Genomic DNA, 23,344 nt, shown 5'->3' on the forward strand with positions numbered 1-23,344 from the left:
TACACAAATCAACGGACAGTCAGAACTTCCCCTGAAGCAGGGGTCTGGACAAGTAGGTTCCTGAAGGGTAAGTCACACACGAGGGCATCCAGGGAAACAAGGCATACGGTGGCGATTCTGGGCTGGATAGGGTTTATCAGAGGAAGGTGACAGAAACAACAGCTCAGGGTCAGCTGGGACTAACGGAGGTGGAGGCCAGATGGGACAGAAAAAGTTTGCCCACAGGCTCTGAAGCTGAACCAGGTGGACAGTTAGGAGGTTTCTAAAGGTGGACTGTCTGCTGGGAAGGTGCAGGTCACCAGGGACACAGAACCCAATGAGCTCCAAATGGAGGGGAAAGGGGGCGCCAGGAGCACCCATAACGTTTCCTAGGTCTCTATATGGTCAATGCAGAACTGCTAAAAGAAATTATTAATAATCCTTGATAAATAAATTGCTGACGTTGGTTCCCCTGGAATAAGTTCCAGAGGTGCCCAGGTAAGAAGGACTGTCTCACCAATCAACAGCTGCAGGTCAGAGTGTCTGCCCGGGCACCTTTTGACTTGGGGCTCGACTCTGACAACTCAGCTTGTGTTCTGCCTGTGGAGTCTGAACTACACAGGCTACACCTCTCCCAATCCTCATTCACTCGTTGTCAGCACACCTGTAGGGTGACCACAACCCATCCTGCCCCAAGTGAATTCTGATATGCTGTGCAGCTTATATTTAAGTCAGTTCACCCCAACCACATACATCTTTAATGCCTGCATGACTCAGTAACAACCAGAACATGAACCTTATTTAATTTATAAAGAAAGATTAAACCCTCATTTCCACTCCAGCACGTATGCAGCATTAGCCCATTAACAGGTGGAGAAACTAAAACTTAGAGAGGTTAAAGAAACTTAATCAAGGTCACAGACCTACTAAGGAAAGAATGTGATGTCAGGTCTGTCAGACTCCAAAGCTCCACCTTATTCTCTGTACTATGTAATTCTTTAAATGCTTTTTAAACAAATTGATATAAAAATTGCTGTACTTTCTCAACAACTTTATGTCAATGGTCACATACTATTATCCAGATGAAACAACTTATTTTATATATTTTCAGGGAATTAGTGTAAATCGATTTATTTTTCATGGTGTCCATTAACTCTATGATATTTGCACCTTAAAGACATAACGGTTTAAACCTAATTATTGCTAAAATTTTTTTTTAAGCTAACATTAAGTAAATGAAGACATGTTATTGAGAAAGGACATGGTGTGGTCCCAGCTCTACTACTTACCTCTTTGGGCAAATCATTTAACCTCTATGGCTTTTATTTTCCTTGTCAATAAAATGGGAATAATAAAAGTAAGACCTTCTCTGACTAACCCACTGAACCCACAAATGAGACAACAGATGTGGAAGTATTTTTAAATGCTGAAGTACTTTACAGGCTCAAGGATGGTCATGTCTGTCTTGGGATACATTACTTGTTGGCATTTAATTCCCTGAGGGCAGAGACTCCCCTACTCAGCTCTGTATGCATAAATTGGTGGCTGGCACATAGTAGGTGCTCAATAAATACTGAACAAAGAGAATTTGGACTTTTAGTTACAATCCATTAAGACATCATTTACAATTTATTTAAATAGTCTGTAAATGGAAGATAATAATAAAATCAATCATTTTAATATTTGAGAATCAAATATGAAGTTGCAGAATAATTTGGAAATAAGCCCATGCAATAGGGACACTCTGCTCAGTGAGATGCTGATGAAACTTGCCTTGGAAAAGCAGACAGATTTTTTGCTGCCCCTGCTGCTGGGCACCTCCACCAGTGGTCGGAGCACTGAGCCATCAGTAATTAATTTAACCCCACACAGTCCAAGTGGTTTTGCAAACAGACCGTCCCATCCTGCTAATCCTCTCACAAATGCCCTTCTCTCATTATGGAGGGAGGGGCTTCGGACAACTATTCTCGATACCAGAAAAACATCAAGGCACATTCCCTGCTTCCAGCAGTTCAAGTATCCATCTGTGTTTGGAGGAGCAGTATGTTTGAGAAACTCACAAGAACAGCCTGTGTGGAGTTCTCGAGGGCAGCTCCTGTACCTCTCTACATTGTGCTGACATAGCACTAAATCCCTGTAGCCCAGGCTCCATCAGGGAAGAGCTTTTATAGAGTGGGAGACGATCGCTTTCCCCACCTCACCTCATACCCTCCCCTCTCCTCTGACTCCTCAGCCAGGAGACCTGGACCTCAGGTTACTAAGGATTTTCCCAGATTACAAGAGGTAGCCCTAACCCTCCCCTTTTGCCATGCCAAGGAGTCAAGGACCACAGTCAAATCCCTCAGGTCATTCAAGCTGAGGTCTCCCACTCAAACCCACAAGAGGTGATGGCACAGTTTCTTGGCTTTACTGATAGGACTTGAGGGACCAATGACCTTCAGAAAGTAAAGTGCACAGACCACATGGTAGTTGCTCATGATTTTGAGTCAAAAAATTCTGGCAGACGATCTTGCTAGCAACCTTTAGGAAATTAAATCTGCTGTCAAATAGGAAATGAAACACAGAAAACCTGACATACAAAACCGGTGCCTCAGATTTCTTTATGGACCAACCTCATGGAACTGAGTGACCACACAACTATTAGGAGAAAACACACCCTGTCTCAAATATACCACATCTCACCCTGTTGTCGAAACTCACTTGAAAAATCCTAGGGAATCTAAAATTTTGGCGCTCAGTTTTTGCAGTAAAACCGCAGACTGCAAGAAGGGTACCTAATCCTAGCTGTAACAAAAATATAAGTAGTCTGGGAAATATATTGCTATGACAATTACTGCTACCAATGAAGTCAGTTGCCAACTAGGCAAGTAATATCTTTGTATGCAGATTTATGTTATTGTAAGCAGCTCTTTACAGGAAGCCACCCTCAGCAGTAAGCCCCTTTTCTTGTCACTTTGGCAAAGCTATATTGTAACTAACTTTCAAACCAGGCACCTGCATGCTCTACTCATTTCCAGCCCAAGCACAGCTTTCAAATATTTTAATCACACAATACCTTGCCTAACTTGTTGGTTCTTTCCATAGATCAAAGAAGTGGAAATGAAGAATAAGTAAGTAACAGATGACCAGATCACCTCCCTAGCTTCCCCTTCAGTAATGTATGGAACAAGCCGTGAACAAAGCGTGTGAACAAGATAATATCTGGAGGAAGATCATGAGGAGTCCACAAGCCTGCATACACTGGCGGGTGGCGTCGACTCTGACCCCCATCTCAATGCTTAACTGAAATTACTTCCCTGTTGCTCTTTACACGCTTTCATGGCTGAGCAGAATCTTCAGAGGTTGTTTCTGGGGGACACTGAGTCTACCATCTCCCCAGATTGCTGGCATTCTGATTAAAGGCAGCTTTCCTTTCTACCATGTGTGAGTAATGATTTTGTAAGCAGCGATCAGCGGGACCCCCATTCGATAACATTAGGATGACAATGCATCATAATGGGATTTGGGCTACATCACCACCAAGCCTCTGTGAGTTCCTTTTCCTGTCCCCCTGATAACAACCCTGCTTCCCACCCACAGCAGAAGAACCTCAACTGTAATAAGGAAGCCAGCAACCTCATCTGACTGCTGCTAACTCATTCACTGTTCACAACCCAGTTGGCACCTGTAGGATACCCATGATGTATATTTTAATTATCTTCTTAGCAAATCCTCTATACACTGCCGCTAGCAACATTTCCCAGGAACATAATGACTACTTGTATCTATCATCTCGACTTTAACAGTAAGGTCATGTCCGCAGGCATTGCTTTCCAGAAGTCTGGTGGGCCAGATCTCCTGTGTAAACAGTCTCATAGGGAAAGCCATGCCCCTCCCTGCAATGGGGAGCAGGAAGGAAGCCCTCCAAAATCCAAAGAAGGGAGCTACACAGTCAGCTCCCAGGAGAGAGAGGTCAGACTTTCCTTCCTGGATGGCACATTCCCTCACCCGTGGGCTTCTTACAAAAGAGGAACAATTCTAGGAGAGCTGAGGGAAGAGGGCAGAGAAAGGGAGAAGTCCACGTGAAGGAAAAACAAGTTGGAGGACAAACGCATCCTGGACACAAATCGGGGTGGCTCACTGTTCCTATGTTTTTGTGACTGTAGGTCAGTGGCCTCCATCTTGCTTGGGTGGCTCCAAGTCTGGTTTGACTGATTTCTTATCTCTGCATCAAGAGCTACCCCCCCCAGGCCCCTCCTTACCTTGGGGCTGATTGAGTTCACCCTCCCCCCCATCTTTTTAGTCCCTCTGTGGCCCCCTCCTCTGAGAACACCAGCAAAAGCTCCTGCTGGAGGTCTTCCAGGGCCCAGTCCCTGTGACCCATGTGAATGTAAGATACTGAACATTCACAGATACTTAGAGTCACCCAAGGCCATCCTCCAGGTAGTCTACGGTCATGGCATGTCAGCAAGGAGGAGTCCTTAGGAGCCCTCTAGCCCAGCCCAGTGCCTCTTAAGTTTTAATGTGAACACAATGTTCCTAGGAGATCTTGTTAAAAATCAGATTCTGACTCAGTAGGTCTTGGGTGGGACCCAATATTCTGCATTTCTAACAAGCTCCCAGAAGAGGCTATTCCCCAGACCATACTTGGGCTAGCATGGCTCTTGCTAAATACAGACATTGGCTGTATTAAATACCAAAAATACAAAATAAACAAATACAAAATAAGTAAGGTATGGTAGTCCCTGGCCTCCAAAAGCTCAGTGAGCTAGACACAATGACTGCAAGAGCACGTATACGTATTAAAATACATGAACCATGTACCATGGAGTAAAGAGGAGAGAGCAATCCCTCTGCTGGGGGGTTGAGCACAGCTTGACAGACACTGAAGCTGGGACTGACTTGAAGACTATGTGGTATCTTGCCTGATAGAAGGAGAAGCATGACAGTGAGCCCTGCAGAACTAGCACATCAGCACCAGGGTCATGAAGGTTTGTGAGAGAACTGGATGGGCTCGACTGAGGAACAGTGACCAGTTCTGCCCCGTTGTCTTATAAGGTGAGTGAAAAGCATTTGAAATAGTAGGTTGGAGCCAGGTTTGTATGTCATGCTTAACAATGAAATATTATTAGAGAATTAGTCTTAACTTTACCCTGCAGGTTATCTATAGCATACAGTACTCAGGATGAGACAGTATTCATCTTGTTCATTAGATAAGTAGTTGGACAGTATCAGAGAATTTTATTAGCACACCAAGAGAAAAATCTTTGAATGCCTACTATAGTCAGGTGGATCGAATAAAGATGGCAGGTAATATGTCTGGAGCTAAAGTAGTCTGAAATCTCAGGACTCATAAGGTGGATGACATCAAATATTTTTGCACTTCTTCTTGGTATAACGGGAAAAGGAAACCTATTTACCCGTGGTGCTAGTGAAGGTATGAATTTTCACATACTCATCTACAAGCAAATGCATTATGCATCTAAACCTTTCTTATTAAGAGGATTAGGATTTAGATTTTAATGCAATTAGAATGTACTACCTATGTGACTCTGGAAACTTTACTTACATCTCTAGTTCTTACATGGTGACGATGATATTAAATCCTTATCCAACAATAGTACAAGAAAAAATAAGTTAATTCTAACAGGGGACTTTTTAAAACTAAAACAATGTATTTTGTTCTCAGCAATCCCTACTTCCGGGTTGTCCAACTGCTCACAAATTTAGCACTAAGTCTAACTGAATTGGATCTTAGGGTATTTTTCTCCATATTAATAAAGAATACCCCCTTCTACCTATAATACCTGGGCCACAAGGCTCTCTGCCCTAGAGGAGAAGAATATGTCAAAAGAGAAGATAGAAAACCTGCCCCCTGTGACTCAGTAGACTCTGGCTGGGAAGGGGAGGAAGGGATGAAAGAGGATGGAAGAATTCAGAAACCTGTCCCGGCTCCTCTTCCCATCAGCCCACCCCATGACACCCTAAAAGGGAAGTCCATTATACAGATGGAGATAAAAACCCAAGCAGAGAGACTCCGGCTTTCCTATCTGGTTGGAACTCTGAGAGACCACCTTGCAGGATGCTCTCTGCAACAAAGAGTGGGCATATTGGAAGATACATAGTTAGGCAGAGTGAAGGAGAGAGTGTAGCTGCATTGCTGAGCCTCCTTTAGCAACCTTATGGCAAAAGAGATTCAGAAGTTCCACATGGAAGGTAGTAAGATGAGAGCCAATAAACCTGGTTTAGGGACACCTGTGATGAATGGCAAGGTGAGTACACTGCAAAGTGTAGTGCACAGCTTTGCCAGGGCCTGGCCGAGACTCAAAGGGGTCTTCCTAATCAAAAGAACTGGGATGAGGCCGAGTCAGGAAGAGAGGAAGTCTGGGCCAGCTTCACCAGCTTCTTCGCATTAGACTCTGCACAGGTTCCTGGGGCTCAGATAAGATCCGCATTCTCCTTTGAGTCCACTTTAATGGGGCTTTTGCCCCTACCACTTCACTAAAGCTGCTTCTGTCAAGGTCACCAGTGACCTCCATAGGGGCAACTCCAGTGTCAATCCTCATCTTCCTTTACTACTTTAGGTAGGCATATGAAGAAGCAGACTGGACACAACAGAAGAAAGGAGCAATGAACTTAAAGATAAGCCAATAGAAAGTATCCAAATCAAAACACAGAAAGGAAAAAGAAAAAAGAAAAAAAAAAGAATTGGGAGGCAAAAAAGACAAACCAAGCATCAAAGAATTGTGGGATAATACCAGACAGTCTAATTGGAGTGCCAGCAGGAAAAGAGAAAATGGTAGGAAAGAAATATTTGAAGAGATAATGCCAAAAATTTTTCAAAATTAATGAAAGAAAATAAACCATAGATCCAAGCTCAGAGAACTCCAGGCAGAAAACAAAGAAAACTATACCTAAGCACATCACAGTCAAACTGCTGAAACCAAAGATAAAGGGAAAATCTTGAAGTCAGCCAGAAGGAAAAAAAAGAAATATAACACACAGAGGAATTATATAAGACTTCTTGTCAGAAACTATGCAAGCCAGCAGATAGTGGAAAGACATCTTTAAGACACTGAAAGAAAAAAATAATTGTCAACATAAAATTCCATATCCAGTAAAAATATCTTTCAAAAATGAAGACAAAATAAGAACATTTCCCCCCAAAGAAAGAAATAATAGTTTATATAATTCATTGCCAGCAGACCAGAAGCCTAAGGAAGTTCTTCAGGCAGAAAGAAATATAATATCAAATGGAATATTTGGATTTGTACAAAGAAATTAATAGTACGAGAAATGGGTTGGGGAGGAGAGTTATCGTTTAGTGGGTCTGGAGTTTGTGTTTGGGAAGATGAAGAAGTTGCACAGATGGATGGTGGTGATGATCACGGAATAATATGAATGTACTTAATGCCACTGAAATGTACACTGTAAAATGGTTAAGGGGCTTCCCTGGTGGTCCAGTAGTTAAGACTCTGCACTTCCAATGCAGGGGGGCATGGGTTTGATCCCTGGTTAGGGAATTAAGATCCCACATGCTGCACGGCACAGCCAAAATAAAATAAAATAAAATGATTAAAATGGTAAATTTTCCTATCTCGTTAAGGGAAACAATGTAGATACTTCAGTAACTGAAGGGCATGACAATATCACAGAAAAGGAAAGTACTGATAAGAGCTCAGATGATGCTATTGACCTGATCTGCATTCAAGTTCACATTAGTATAGTGACCTTAGGTGATAAAATTTATAAACTCCAAATTACTTACTTGTGCATTAGGGAAATAAACTCTTCTTCAGAGATATATTGTGGGCATTGATACAACCTTTGAAAAATACATAGCTCTATATAGTGACATGGAGGAAACCTTCAATAAATGTGAGCTCCTCATACTACAAAAAGTAAATTTTATATTAAACTGTGTGTGTTACCAAGAGAGATAGACAGACAGACATACAGATGGGTAGATATGAAGGCATAAAAAAAGAACAAATAACAAATGGGATAAACAGAAAACAATTATCAAGATGGTAGATTTAAATGCAGCCACACCAATAATAACATAAATGCCCCAATGGCACAGACTGTCAGTTTGGATAAAAAAGTAAAACTCAACTCTATGCTGTCTACAAAAACTCTTATTTTAATTATAAAAACACACAAGGTTGGGCTTCCCTGGTGGTGCAGTGGTTGAGAGTCCGCCTGCCAATGCAGGGGACATGGGTTCGTGCCCCGGTCCGGGAAGATCCCACAAGCCACGGAGCAGCTGGGCCCATGAGCCATGGCCACTGGGCCTGCACATACAGAGCCTGTGCTCTGCAACGGGAGAGGCCACAACAGTGAGAGGCCCACGTACCGCAAAAAAAAAAAAAAAAAAAAAAATCAACTAATCACCTCAATAGATGCAGAAAAGCATTTGAAAAACAATCAATCATCCTTCAGGATAAAACTGCCCAGAAAACTAAGAATAGAAGTGAACTTCTTAAACTTGACAAAGGGCAATTCTGAAATAAAACTACAGCTAACAACATACTTTATGGTGAAAGATTGAATGATTTCCCCTGAGAGAGGGAACAATGAAAAGATAACTACTCTTAACCCATCTATTAAATGAGCAGGAGTGTGTGTGTGTGTGTGTGTGTGTGTGTATGATAAAATTCACCACTGTAATTTTAGAGTGTTCAATTCAGTGGCATTCAGTACATTCACAATACTGTGTAAGCATCACCACTATCTAGTTCCAGAATTTTTCATCACCACAAAAGGAAATCCTGTACTCCCCATTCTCTGCTCCCTCCAGCCCTAGGCAACCACTAATCTAAAATCTGTCTCTATGGATTTGCCTCTTCTGGGTATTTCCTATAAATAGAATCATACAATATGTGGCTTCTTTCAATGAGTACAATGTTTTCAAAGTTCATCCACGTTGTCACATGTATCAGTATTTCATTCCTTTTTATGGCTGAATAATATTCCACTGTATGGAGAGACCACATTTTGCTTATCCAGTCATCTGTTGAGGGAAAGGTGTGTGTATTTTAACAGAAAGATAGCCTTTACCCTCAAGGAATGAATCTCTATGGTGGGATTTCAAGCATAACATCAAACTGGAGATAAGAGAGTTGGGAGCAAGGGCCTTTCTCAGAACTTTCAAGTCACAATTTAGAAATCATTTATTCTGTGACTAGCTCTGTGGGAGTGGCAATGAGGCAGGATGTCTAATGGTACATGCTCCCCACAGGTGTCAAGGCTTCCAAACCACTTCTGCCTGGTAGGGAGGTTACTACAGGACAGCATCTGGCAGGCTCTTGGAATCAAAGCTTACATCTCAGGCTACTCACCCCCCATTTCACTGGGGGAGGACGTCATAAGAATAACTAGGTTTCCACACACAGGCTGTTGGCACAAGCAGAAAGGAAGGGAGGATCTGAGTGATCCCCTGGATAATTTAATCCCCACATCAGCCCAATTGCTGTCTTGGTTTCTCTCCATAACATATATACACACATTTAAATTAATTATGCAACTTCTCATAATGCACCAAATAGGTCTTCTTAAAGGTAGTAAATCAGTCCAGTTTGAAAACATTTGGCTGGGCCAAGCTTTCTTTGTGAAGCTAAGTACTGTAGTGGTTCAGAACAAAGGCTTTAGAATCAGGTAGACCTACATTCAAAGAGTGCCTCTGCTACCATTAGCTCTGGGAATTTAAACAGGAGATACAACCTCAATTTCTTCACCTATAAACTGGGAACAGTAGTTAACAGTAGCAAACTCAGTGGATTCTTACCACCATATGTGAAGAATGCAGCATGGTGCCTAGGAGAAGCAAATTTTAATGTTATTATTAAAAATCACCATCGTCCACGTTTACTGAGATTTTATGAAAGGACAGACTAAGGATCGCCACTGCCAACTCTGCCTTATTCGATACAATTAAGCCATGAGCTTAAATGGTTCAAATTGATCCCATCATCTTACCTTCCTATAGATTTCATCCAGTAGCTGAATTTGGGGGAGGAAAAGAAAAAGGACCCACACAAAACTTTCCCACTTGAAGACATTTTTATTTTGGTAACACACCTGAGTCCCTGGCAGGATGGGCCTGTCCTCCGCAGGGGCAATGGGGTGTCTGGGAGAGGATGGGGGCCCTGCCCTGAGGGGGCAGCTGGGGGATGAGGCAAAGGGCTTTGTGACAGTGATAGGTCACAAAGGGCTTTGTGACAGTGATAGGTCACAAAGGGCATCAGAGTATAAATAGGCTGTGCCAGGGGGTTAGGCTGAGAAAGTGGTTACTTCTCTCACTAGGACGGAAGTTCACCACAGCCTCTTGGGGAGATAAAAACCCAGAAGCAGAAGTGAGGTGAAGCGGAGGGGGAGCCCACCGTACCTCTCAACACACTTGAAGAGATTCAGCCTGGGCTCCAGGCGCCCTACAGCGTCCCCGCTGTGATCATCTGTGCCCCTACCCACACCCCTGCCGCGGGGAGACCCTGAGGCAAACGTGGGGGCCTACGGGACAGGCTTGGAAGACCTGCCATAGGTGGCCACCTGTGTGACGCAGGAGCACCGCAGCTCGCTCTTCTGCCAGTGAGGCCGAGGGAGGAAAGAGCCAGGGGCCCGCCTTAACCGTGCGGCCTGTCGTGATCAAAGACAGCCATGAGTGGGGACTCTCTGCTCCCGTATCACACGGCCCGGAGCAGCACCTGGGTGGACCTGTTCAACACCACCACGGGGAAGCTGCAGCAGCAACTGCACAAGGGCGAATACGATATATTCAAGTACGCAGCAATATTCGAGAGCGACTTTATCCAGGTCACGAAGAGGGGAGATGCGATTGACGTGCACAACTGGGGCGGCATGGTGACCATGGGCATCACATCCACCAGCCCCGTCCTCCCACTCCCAGACGTCATGCTGCTGGCCGAGCACTGCCAGGCCACCAAGGGCAAGAGCCACAAGGCTGCAAAGACCTTAGAGCTCACCAGGCTCCTTCCCTTGGAGTTCGTGAGGATCTCCACTCACAATCGTGAGAAACAACAGCTGCGCGTGAAGCTTGCCACTGGCCGCTGCTTCTCCCTGCAGCTGTGTCCCCCTCTGGACGCGCGGGAAGACCTCTTCGCCGAGTGGGAACAGCTGATTTACCTCCTGCGACCACCAGTGGACAGTGAAAGCAACACCTATGCCGTTCCCGTCTGGGACATGACCTGCATGCCTGTGTTCGAGGAGGAGCAGGACGGGAGGAGCCCGGCCGTGGAGGATTTCCAAGGAAAGGGGCATCAGGACCAGGTGAGCGTCAGCAGCCTCCACACGTGCCCTGAGGTGGCCGGGGCCACGCCTGCAGCTTTTGCTGGGGGGCACGGAATCCAACTGGACTCCCACAAGCCCGATACCATGCCCGATGTGGCCCCTGCGAAAGCAAAACCTACTACAGGGCTTGACAAAGCGTCAGCATCGCAGTCAACGACAAAGGTGGAGACAGCAGGGGTGGCAGGAGGCACCACAGCGGGTGCTTTGAGCACGGCAGTGATCAAGTCTCCTGCCGCTGAAGAGCGGAGCACGGCCATAGCAGCCACAGCCAGCGACAGGCCCGGAGGAAGCAAAACCAACAGAGCCACTGGGGACACGGCCACAACATCCCTGAGGAGCGGGAAAACGGCCTTGGCAGGGGTTTCCCTGGTGGCGCAATGGTTGAGAGTCCGCCTGCCGATGCGGGGGACACGGGTTCGTGCCCCGCTCTGGGAAGATCCCACATGCCGCGGAGGGGCTGGGCCCGTGAGCCATGGCCGCTGAGCCTGCGCGTCTGGAGCCTGTGCTCCGCAACGGAAGAGGCCACAACAGTGAGAGGCCCGCGTACCGCAAAGAAAAAAAAAAAAAGCTGGATTCACTATATTAATATTAGAGAAAATAAACCTCAGAACAAGAAATATTAACAATAAAGAGGATCATTATAAAATGATTAAATGGTTCCTTCATCAAGAAAGTATAATACTCCCCAATGAGTGTGCACGCAGTAGCAGAGCTTAAAATTCATAAAGCAAATATAAACTCCACAGCCCTTAAAATGCCCCCGTCCTCTTGGCCACCCATTTGCCTCTACATTTACTCCTGCTCACTCCCCACCACACTGGCAGCCCTGCCATGCCTTCCACACCGAGGCTCACGCTCTGTCTTCCATGTACTTTCTGCTGGGAACACTCTGCTCAGCCACCAACGTGACCACTCCCTCATTTCGTCCAAGGCTCTGCTCACATGGCGCCTCCTCAGTGAAGCTTCCTTGTCCACCACACTTCACACTGCAACTGCTGGCACTCCCTATCCCCTTCACCTGGCTTATCTTTCTCTATAGTTATGTATGTCTAACAAACTACCTAGTTTACTTACTTGCTTATTATCTTCCTCTTATTATTATTATGGAAGTTCCATAAAGGGCAGGATGTCCTACTTTTTTTCTCACTACTTTACATCATGAGCCTAAAACAGCATCTCCTACATAGGCACTCGACATTTACTGACTGGCTTTTAAAACTGAAATGCCCTTTTCCAGCCCCATTCCCAGATATCATAATGAGGAAGAGTGGATAAACTGTTTGAAATAGAGAGATTACATTTATTGGGTATATTAGAGTGATAACACATGAACTACACTCCATGACGTGAAGAATATGAAAATGACCAGCCCAGTACCTGGCACATGTGATCACTTGCTCAGCCCTCTTGCTCCACTCCTTTCCCATCCCTCCAAGAGTCTGGGGACTTTATCACATACACTGTTGTACAGCCGAAACCTAACAAAGCCTGGTTCATGGGAGACATGATGATAAATGAAGAAATGAGCCCTCTATTTTTTTTAAAACATCTTTATTGGAGTATCATTGCTTTACAATGTGTTAGTTTCTGCTGTATAACAAAGTGAATCAGCTATATGTATACATATATCCCCATATCCCCTCCCTCTTGCGTCTCCCTCCCACCCTCCCTTATCCCACCCCTCTAGGTGGTCACAAAGCACCGAGCTGATCTCCCTGTGCTATGCAGTTGCTTCCCACTAGCTATCTATTTTACGTTTGGTACTGTATATATGTCCATGCCACTCTCTCACTTTGTCCCGGCTTCCCCTTCCCCCTCCCCATGTCCTCAAGTCCATTCTCTACGTCTGAGTCTTTATTCCTGTCCTGCCCCTAGGTTCCTCAGAACCTTTTTTTTTTTTTGATTCCGTACATATGTATTAGCATACGGTATTTGTTTCTCTCTTTCTGACTTACGTCACTCTGTAAGACAGACTCTAGGTGGATGGACCTGAGCCCTCCTCTTAATTGCCAACTCATTCAGAACATCTTGCTTGATACACCCAGCTGGAAGTAATCTCCACTGCCCCTGTACTCCACATACACTGACTGCCTAAGTTAGTCTTTAAGCCTTGTCATATTCTGCCATGTATTTGATATTTAAGCACATGTCCTCAGAGGGCAAACAAAATTCACATTTCTTTATTTCCCTCTGTTCTTCTTAGCACATGGGATATACTCAATAGTTACGTGTTAAGTGAGTGGAAGTAGTATTAGAAAAGACGGGAACCATGACGTTTCACCTCTACAAAGAGTCCTGAATGGCTAAGAGCACGCGTATTACCAGCTATATAACAATGGTATATTGTCATATAGTCAGTAACAAGATGTTATACATGATAGGGGTATACATGACAATGATCCTACCACAGACATCGCTCTAGCCACAACTGAATTATACGCTCATTCATTCATTCACTGTTCATTCCACAAACATTTACTGAATGCCTCCTAACTGCTCAGCGATGCAAAAGGCATATGTGACACGACAGGAGCACAGTGCTGGCCCTGCCTTGAGGAGCTCACAGCCCAACAGAAAGAGACAGGCAAGTTGACAAGTGATAATAATGCCAATGGGTACAAACCATGGTAATAGTGAAAGTACAGAGAGTACCATGGAAGCAGAGCAAAAGGGTACCTAATTCAACCTGAGAGAACCAGGTATCCCAGAAAAGATGCAGTGTGAGGTAAGAGCAGAAGATGCAGAAGTAGGAGGGAACAGAGAATGGGTGGAAGAGGAGGTGAACGGGCAAAGGCTCTCAGTGAAGAGACAGCTGATGGCCTTGGAGGATAACAAAGAGTCCGACAGAGCCAGGACATCGAATTGAGGGAGGGGCTGCAAGGAGATAAGGGTTCCCTCCCCTCTCACACACTGAGACCCCTCACATCCAGCCCCCAGCCCCTTTACTCCACTGAAACAAGCTCTCTTGATAAGGTTAGTAATAACCTCTAGTTGACAAACCCCAAAAGGCTTCATCACCCTCAACCTCTCAGAAGCACTGGGCTCTGGTAACCGCTTCCTCCTTTCTCAAAACACTCTTTGTTCGTCTTGGTAAAATATGCTCCCTGGTTGTTCTTTTTTATTTACCAAGAGAAGTTGGCCTTCTCTAGCCAATCCTTCTTTTTATCTGCTTTACAGGCTCAAACCTGTCCACCCAGGCTGAAAGTGCTTAAGTCCTAAAATCTCAGTCCTTGTTTGAAGACTAAATTCCTCCCTGGGCCTACAAGGTCATCTTTGGTCAGAGACCCCACCTGTATTCAGTCTCATCTCAAATGGGCCCCAAACATGTGCTCTGTGCACACCACACAATGGCCTTCTTCGGGCCAGAGAACTGCCACATTCTCCTACCAGAGGGCCTTTGGACATGCCATTTCCTCCTCCTGGAAAACTCTTTCCCCTCCTACTCAACTTTCAGACCTCAGGTCAATCCATATCTCAGCAGAGGAGCTTTCTATGATGAGAGCAAATCCCCCTACACAGGTTCTAAGAGCACCGTGGATCTCCCCTTCACAGCATCTGTCTCAGTGCAATTCTATTAGTCTTTGAATTCGTATCTCTCTTCCCCATTAGACTATCACATGGCAAGTGCTCAGAATAAAGAGAATGAAAGACAGTAGCTGGGGCAGATCAGGAAAGGCTCTGCAGGAATCTGTTCTCCTTCCCAAAGCTAAGGGTGATGGTAGCAAATGTTTCTTAAGTGCAGTCCGTGGACCACAGATCACTTTGGTTGCTTGACAAAATTCAGATTACTGGGCCCTACTCCAAACTACTCAAACGGAATCTAGACATGGACTCCTATTCTGCCATTTAACAAGCCCTGCAGATGATTCTAATACATACTATCATCTGAGGCCTACTCCTCAGTCCACTAGTAATAGTAATGTGGAATCTGACCATGGTTTAGACCAATTTTCCAAGGGAACATGCACTCAGGGGGGCAACCTGAGATGCCAGGAGCAATCTTCACTCAAAGCAAAGAAGCAAGGGCCTGCCTTCCCCTCGACTGATAAGTAATCAAGCTGGTCCTACTCCTCCCAAGCCCAGGCCCAGGCAGGAGACGTTATATCATGTAAAACAGGGAGAGAGGACAGAGAGGAGAAGCAATGGATGGAAAGCTCCAGGGGGTCCAAGGAGGAGAATCTGAGGTTCAGTTACTCAGAACCCCCGGTGCGGGGGCATAATTTTCCCATCCCAGATGACACCTACTCAGCCCCTTTCTTTTCCTCAGGAGGCTCCACATTTGACCCTTATCCTTTGCTTCTGCACAAACACCACTGACTGTCCACGATGAGGGTTTCACTCCTTCCCACCCACTGCGGGAAAGAGGACAGCCTCTCCCTAGTCTGTTGTCCCTGAAATAATGAAAGTGCTTTAAATTTTTTTGTTGTTGTGGTGGTGGTGGTGGTGGTGATGGTGATGGTGGCTGGTTTGCTGGTTTGGGGCCTTTAATGAGGAGGAATACAAGAGTTGTTTTCTTTACTCACCCCCTGCTCTTTTTTGCACCAGACCCAACAAAGAAACACAAATTCCCTCTTGGATTCTAATGGTAAGTCGTTCAATACAGAAAAGATAGAAACATTGACATTTGAAAGAAACACAGAACCTAGAATGCACGCTGTAGGAGGGGGGGCCCAGAAAGAGCCTCAGGTACAACATAGGAAACAGATGATACGGAAGCAGGTGGCATTGTATAAATGCACCATAAATGCGGTCAGGATGGCAGGTTAGCCACTGGGAATAATTAAGTTCGACCCATACTTCACATTTAAGCCAATTTCCCTTTTATCTCTTAAAGGAGTGGGAGGCATGGGGGATCATCTTTCTTTACTTGGGAAATATCTGTTTGTTGAGGGCCTACTATGTGCCAGGCCCAGTGCTAGGTGATGCAGAGACTATGGAGGGTGGGTTTCTGAGAATCTACAGAAAAACTCTTCCAGTAGCTTACAGATCCCCAAATGAAGGATTCTTGCCTTATATAAAAGTTAGTAAATGTCCAATGGACTTCCTCAGATTATCACCAAAGGCAGAAACTACAGAGGAAAATAAGAAGAGACCTGACCGCATACGAACGTAAAACTGATACATCAAAATGCCTATAAACATTTCAGGGAAACAGCAGGTTGCACTTTGAATTTAATCCTCAGAATGGAAGTGGGGCAAAAAGCAACAAGGGTTTGCTAAAGGGAGGGCGTGAATTAGAAACAAGATAGTGCTAAGTGCCCGTAAGGTTACCGGCTGGCAGATGTGGGACAATTCTCCATCCTTGTTGACAAAGAGGGTCTGACCCAGCCTGACATAAGACAAAGAAACAGAGCAGGAGGAGGAGGACAGCCATCAAGGTGGCCACGTGCCAGGGGACACAGGAGAAGGAGACACTGGCAGGAGAAACAAAGTCCAGTTTGTATGTGGGCACCAGGTGAAGCCCCCTTCCCACCTCCACTGAGGCAGCCGTTTCTGGATCACCAGTTGTAACATAAGGGATGTAACGTAAGAACAGAAACCCCGTGGACCCCACACCATTCCCTTGGTCAGTTACTCAGGGTTAAATGGCAACTCCCTGTCTCCTCATCCCTTTGGTACATAGAGGCCGACCCACTGCCCGACTGTCCCCTCCCCTCACCCCCTGCACCATCTCCCTTTCTAGGGAGTCAGTACAAAAGCCATCGTCATTCTCAAGTATCCCTAAGTTCCAGAGCCTGTCACACAAGCCTTACATTCCAGATCCTGGAGGAGGAATCCACTTCAGCTCCATTTCACTGGAGACAGTGAAAGGCCGTGATTCTGAGCACAGATGCTACAGGCATGTGCTTGGGTTCAAATCCCAGCTCCACCACTAACTAGCAGTGTGATTTAAGGATTTAAGGTGTGTGATTCCATCAGCTTCATCATTTGTAAAGTGGGGATAATAGAACCTACACCATAGGAGTTTCGTGAGGATTAAATAAGTTAAATCTATGAAAGCATTTAGAAATGTGCCTGGCATGGTGTACGCACTGTTTGCTGCCACTGCCTCTATTATTATTATTATTCCTGCCATAACTGTTGACCCTTGAACAACACGGGTTTGAACTGTATGGGTCCACTTATACTCGGATTTCTTTCAACAGTAAATACTACAGTACTATTTGGTCCGAGGCTGACTGAATCCAAGGATGCGGAACCACGGAACCATGGATACAGAGGACCGATCATAAATTATACGTGGATTTCCAACTGTCAGGAGGGTCGGCGCCCCAACCCCTGAGCTGCTCAGGGGTCAGCTGTATTCATTGTGAGGACGTGTTTTCAAAGCACTTCCCTCCAAGTCCTGTTCCGCTTTCTCCATCTTCCATCATAGCCCCTCCCTCGGAAAAATCCTATCTCCAAAGAGAAACAGTTGTCAAACTCCTCTCTCACATCAAAGTCTGAATGGAATCTCTTTTCTTCCTGTAAGTTTGCAACGTACTCCCTCATCTGGTATCAAGGACATGGCACAACGTCAGATAAAATAATGACAGTAATTAAGTGAGAAAGGCGTACATCCCTCATTCCTCACAAGGCAGGTGCATTCTCAAGAAAACCGCAAGCAGACAATATTTTGACAAGCCATGTACACACATTTAACGAGAAAAACAGGGAGATAGAGAGGGTTGGGTATTGACAGTGGTCACGGTGTGTGTACCTCAGCAAGGATATGTCCGTGCCAGCGACATAGAGCAACTGCTCAAACGCCAGATCAAACTATTTGAAAAATCTGGCTCTTCAGACCTAGTGTCCAAAATGACAGAGAAGAGTGACTATTGACCCATTCAGCACATATTTCCCGAGTGCCCACTACATGCTGGGAACCAGGGAGGGTGCTGGGGACAGAGCGCTGAACAAAACAAGATCTGATCATTGCCCTCAAAGAGCTTATAGTCTGCCAGGATATGAACAAGTACAGAGACAACTACTGTGGAGCATGGCTGCTGCATGACAAGTACAGGGTCTTAGTTCCCAGAAATGAGTATTATAATATCCCCATTTTCCAGAGAAGGAAACTAAGGCACAGAGGGGGGTCACGGGGTAATGAGGAACAGAGCCAGGATTCAAATGCAGGCAGTCGGACTCCATGTCTGGGCTCTGGTGACCGGTGACCAATGAAAGCCTTCTGTTTGAAGATGCCCTGGTGTTCCCTGCATCAAAGCGCTTCATACCCTAAAAAGTTTGAGGGTTCGCTCAGTAATATGTGAACTGAAAACACTCTCCACACAGGGAGAAATGGAGAGAGGAACAGAGCAACTGTCTTTGAAGTAAAAATAAATCCGGGAAGCAAAACATAATGATGGCTCACAAAATCTGCCTCAACTTGACATCCCATTTCTGCTTTGATTTACAGAAGTCTGTGTTTGGAGGAAAAGGTAAGAGGATTTTTGATATATGAATGCGAGAAGAAAGAAAATATGTTTTCTGAGTCTGTTGGGATTCAGAAGAGAGAAGGGTAGACTAAGAGAGGTATCCAAAATGTGAGCTAATACAAATGGCCAGCAGCTGGAAACTATTTGCAAAAAGAATTCCCGCAGGGGTGAGGGGGAGGTCGTGACGGTCTAGATTTCGGGGACCCCAGAGCTTCCATTTTGAAATCCACGCCTCCCACATATCGCCCTCCACCCCCACTTTCCACATCCTCACGCAGCCACCCGATCAGGCCTTCCTTTTCTGAGAAATTAAAAAACAAACAGTGCAGCCTTTACTCTCCTGTCTGCAGTTCTGATTATTAGCTAATGTGTTGATGTCTACAGTGCACCTGCTTGTGTTCACTGCTTCAGTACATGGTCTCACTTAGCCCTCGCACCTCCCCAGGGAGGCAAACACTATGATTTGCCCCATTTTGATACCTCAGAAAACACAGGCATAAGGAGGTTAAATCACCTGCCCAATTACACAGGTGGGGGAGGGGTAGGAGTATTTTAGCACGAGGATACTGGTGGTCATCTCCAACCAGTGGGGCTGGGGCTAATATCATGGTAGAACTGCAAGGGACCATAGACATCATCTAGTGACAAGAGTCTGTCTTTCATTTAACAGAGGAGGAAACTGAGGTAAAAGTAACCTGACCAAGCTCCCTGAGGGCAGAGCCCGTCTCTTTTCCACCACAGTCTGTATCTCTAAATTGTCACATCTCAGGCTCAGAGCTGGACCAGAGCCTCACCTCAGCCAGTCTCATCACTGACCACTGCTTCCCCAACCCAGCCCATCTCTCAGTCACCTCTGGCTTTGTTAGATTTTCAAGTGCAAAAAAGGTAAGAAGCTACCACTTCCTGAGGAACGACTATACCCCAGGATCAATCAACCCTCATGTCACCACTAGGAGGCAAGGGCTATTATTATCTCCATTTTAGAGACAAAAAGATTGACCCAGAGACTTTTAATCATTTGCCCAAATCACACAGCTAGTATGTGGCGTAGCAAACTCTTAGTTACTACATTGCCTCCAAAACACAAGTGAACTCTTATTAACAGCACCTGTTAATAAGCATCTTTTCTCCCTTATGTTCATAATTTCCCTGCTTTCCCCCCAACAATGCTGGTAGATACGGTGTGTATTTCACAAACTCCATGCTTGCCATTCTGCCCTGCAACTTGAGGTTAAACGTGATTCAAAGTCAGGACTCACACAAAGCCAAAGCCCACAGTTTGTGGAGCTGGTTTTTATCATCTACCGCAGGCCTGGACCAACTCTCCACCTGGGGACCTAAATTCTTCTATTGACCTAACAGTTCATGCAATCAATGCCCCACTGAAAAAGGGGGCTCGGATTCCTCCCATCCCCAGACCAAAGATGCCCCATACATTAAGGTCTAGTAGCCACCAAGAGCACCCAGATCCCTCTGGGATAAGCAGTGATGCATGAATTTGCCTGTGAAGACCTGAGAGCATCATAGTTCAAGAAATGCAGAGGGCAAGCTGTGAGAGATTCCTGAGATAATTGAAATTGACCCATAACTCACCAGCCACCATGGGAAATTCTATCACTTTGCACACTTTGCTTCCATAGCTAGGAATCAAATCAGAAGAACATGATCAGATTTCTAATTTGGAACCTCGGACACGCAATGTCATCTTTAATGACTCCTGGAAAAAGATGCTCATTACAGATCTCAGCCTACCTAAATTAAAACCTGAAACCCCCCCAAATTAAGCAGAAAATTCTCAATTTCTCATGTCTGTACAGCCACAGAAAAATCACACAAGCGAGAATAAACACACTCCTTAGGGGTTTGTTCTGCCTGCAAATATCTGAGCAAGAATTACACGAAACAGAAGAGCTAGTAGGAAAAAAAAATTATAAACACATCAGGTCCTAACTTTTACATTTGGGCCATCTGGGCAAATAGCAATTTTTCATGATCAATGAACTATCATGTCAGGGAGCATTATCTCTCTGCTGATGGCCAGTTTCATCTCTTCTGTGATGTAGAGCTCAGATTCCTCTGATACGGTAAGCTGCCGGCTTCAAGTCTTCTCTCACTGCTAAGTGGACTGAAAGATGGTGCAATCAGTCAGCACAGTGTTCACGTGTGTAAGGCTCCTTTCAAATAGGAGGCTAAAAATCCATTTCTCATCCTCAGTTGTAAACCTCATTCAGTGTGGATTTTCTAGAAGCTTAGGTAGCCATTAAACAATCTCCGGAGATGGTTTTTAAATCTCTTCCCTCCACTTCCCATCCACCTTGCCCTTTGTGTCACTGTATGAGTGGCTGCCACAGCCCAGCAGAATGATCTGCCTCACCAGCTTTCACATCTGTTCATGACTCAATTCTTCTCGAACCTTAACCCAGGAAGGGGGAGCAATGCCCTGTCTACAGCAATGCCTCAATGATGGCCCAGAAATATTAGACATAAATAGAAACTACAGATTGGAAATTTTATTTTCCTTTGGCATGACCTTTTACAGAGAAAAGTTAGAGAATGGGGACCAGGACCACTGCAGGGTTATGCGACCAGATCCTGACTATGAGCATGGTAAACTAAGGGTGGAGGAACATCATAAATAGTGCAAAGGAGAATCTACAATTTTTATTCTTTTTTTTTCACTTAAAAAACTACTTCTTCTGAACCTTAAATTGGGCCCCGAATTGCTCAAAAAGAGTTCATCTCCCTTCCTAAATTCAACTACTTAATGTGGAACAGTTATTGTACAAAGAATGAAGGCCCAAGTGTTTCCACATATAACTGGCAAACCAGAAAACCCTTCAAGAAACTGAAACAAACATGAAGGGGCATAGCTACCCCCATGCCTGCTAAAGGAAGCCAGGATACAAGTCTAGGTCACCACCAGGAAAGACCATGTCTGCTGCTTCATCCCACGCCCTTGTGAGCACCGCCCTTTACAATCACATCACTCCAAGCAGTCACCCCAGAGCCCCCCCTCAGAGTAACTTTTCATTATTACTCTCTTGCCCACACAGTAACTGAGAGGGAGGAGGGAGGATTTCAACAAGCTGGGGTTTTACACTATTTGAGTCTGGTTCCAAACAAGAATGACAAAGGTATTGGCAGACATACTTTCTCCACCTCAGTGGTTTGTCTATAACAGAGGATCCTGGATAAAAAATAAAATAATTAATTCACTCGCCTGGAGCCAGCATGCAGGCCAAGAGTCAAGGTTGTTTTTTTTTTATTATCCCAGCCAACAGTGGAGAAGCCCTTTAGGAGAATGTGCTTCCCAAGAAATGCAAGAGAGCAAGCATTCACACCAAGGAGGCAGAGGAACCGTGCTGGGTCCCACAAGGCATTCATCACATGTCCCCCAAGCCATGCTAGGTCCAACCCGTCTATTCAGTAAATTACTTTTACGAGCATGTCAAAAGTGAACAGAGCCCTCCAACCAGGCTCACCTTTCAAACAGAAGCACTTCCTGGCCCCCTAGCTAGAGAGAGAGCCCCTTTCCTAAACCTGTCATTAACGCCAGGCAACCTATGATATTTGATGAAATAATTAAAGACAAATCACAGTTCTAAGAGGGAAGTTTATAGCAATACAATCCTACCTTAAGAAACAGGAAACATCTCAAATAAACAACCTAACCTTGCACCTAAATCAATTAGAGAAAGAAGAACAAAAAACCCCCAAAGTTAGCAGAAGGAAAGAAATCATAAAGATCAGAGTAGAAATAAATGAAAAAGAAATGAAGGAAATGATAGCAAAGATCAATAAAAGTAAAAGCCGGTTCTTTGAGAAGATAAACAAAATTGATAAACCATTAGCCAGACTCATCAAGAAAAAAAGGGAGAAGACTCAAATCAATAGAATTAGAAATGAAAAAGGAGAAGTAACAACTGACACTGCAGAAACACAAAGGATCATGAGAGATTACTACAAGCAACTCTATGCCAATAAAATGGACAACCTGGAAGAAATGGACAAATTCTTAGAAAGGTATAACCTTCTAAGACTGAACCAGGAAGAAATAGAAAATATGAACAGACCAATCACAAGCACTGAAATTGAAACTGTGATTAAAAATCTTCCAACAAACAAAAGCCCAGGACCAGATGGCTTCACAGGCGAATTCTATCAAACATTTACAGAAGAGCTAACACCTATTCTTCTCAAACTCTTCCAAAATATAGCAGAGGGAGTAACACTCCCAAACTCATTCTACGAGGCCACCATCACTGTGACACCAAAACCAGACAAAGATGTCACAAAGAAAGAAAACTACAGACCAATATCACTGATGAACATAGATGTAAAAATCCTCAACAAAATACTAGCAAACAGAATCCAACAGCACATTAAAAGGATCATACACCATGATCAAGTGGGGTTTATTCCAGGAATGCAAGGATTTGTCAATATACACAAATCAATCAACGTGATACACCATATTAACAAATTGAAGGAGAAAAACCATATGATCATCTCAATAGATGCAGAGAAAGCTTTTGACAAAATTCAACACCCATTTATGATAAAAACCCTGCAGAAAGTAGGCATAGAGGGAACTTTCCTCAACATAATAAAGGTCATATATGACAAACCCACAGCCAGCATCGTCCTCAATCGTGAAAAACTGA

The 23,344-nt window shown here is 44.7% G+C and overlaps 2 protein-coding genes across 3 annotated transcripts in view; one reads left to right on the forward strand and one right to left on the reverse strand.

The window, feature by feature from the left end:
- The window catches only part of HHAT (hedgehog acyltransferase), a 364,249-nt gene that overhangs the window by 186,955 nt on the left and 153,950 nt on the right, over positions 1-23,344 (reverse strand). The gene's annotated exons all lie outside the window — the stretch shown is intronic.
- LOC309801051 (Golgi-associated RAB2 interactor protein 4-like) lies at positions 10,548-18,087 on the forward strand (the record flags this gene model as incomplete). Its single annotated transcript, XM_082615503.1, has 4 exons — positions 10,548-11,019; positions 11,092-11,402; positions 16,949-17,069; positions 17,971-18,087. The coding sequence occupies exons 1-4, from the start codon at positions 10,615-10,617 to the stop codon at positions 18,085-18,087; spliced, it is 954 nt and encodes a 317-aa protein (XP_082471629.1). The 5' UTR covers positions 10,548-10,614.

This window comes from Mesoplodon mirus (genome assembly GCF_964341445.2).
Source record: "Mesoplodon mirus genome assembly, chromosome: 3".
In the NCBI taxonomy this organism is placed as follows: domain Eukaryota; kingdom Metazoa; phylum Chordata; class Mammalia; order Artiodactyla; family Ziphiidae; genus Mesoplodon; species Mesoplodon mirus.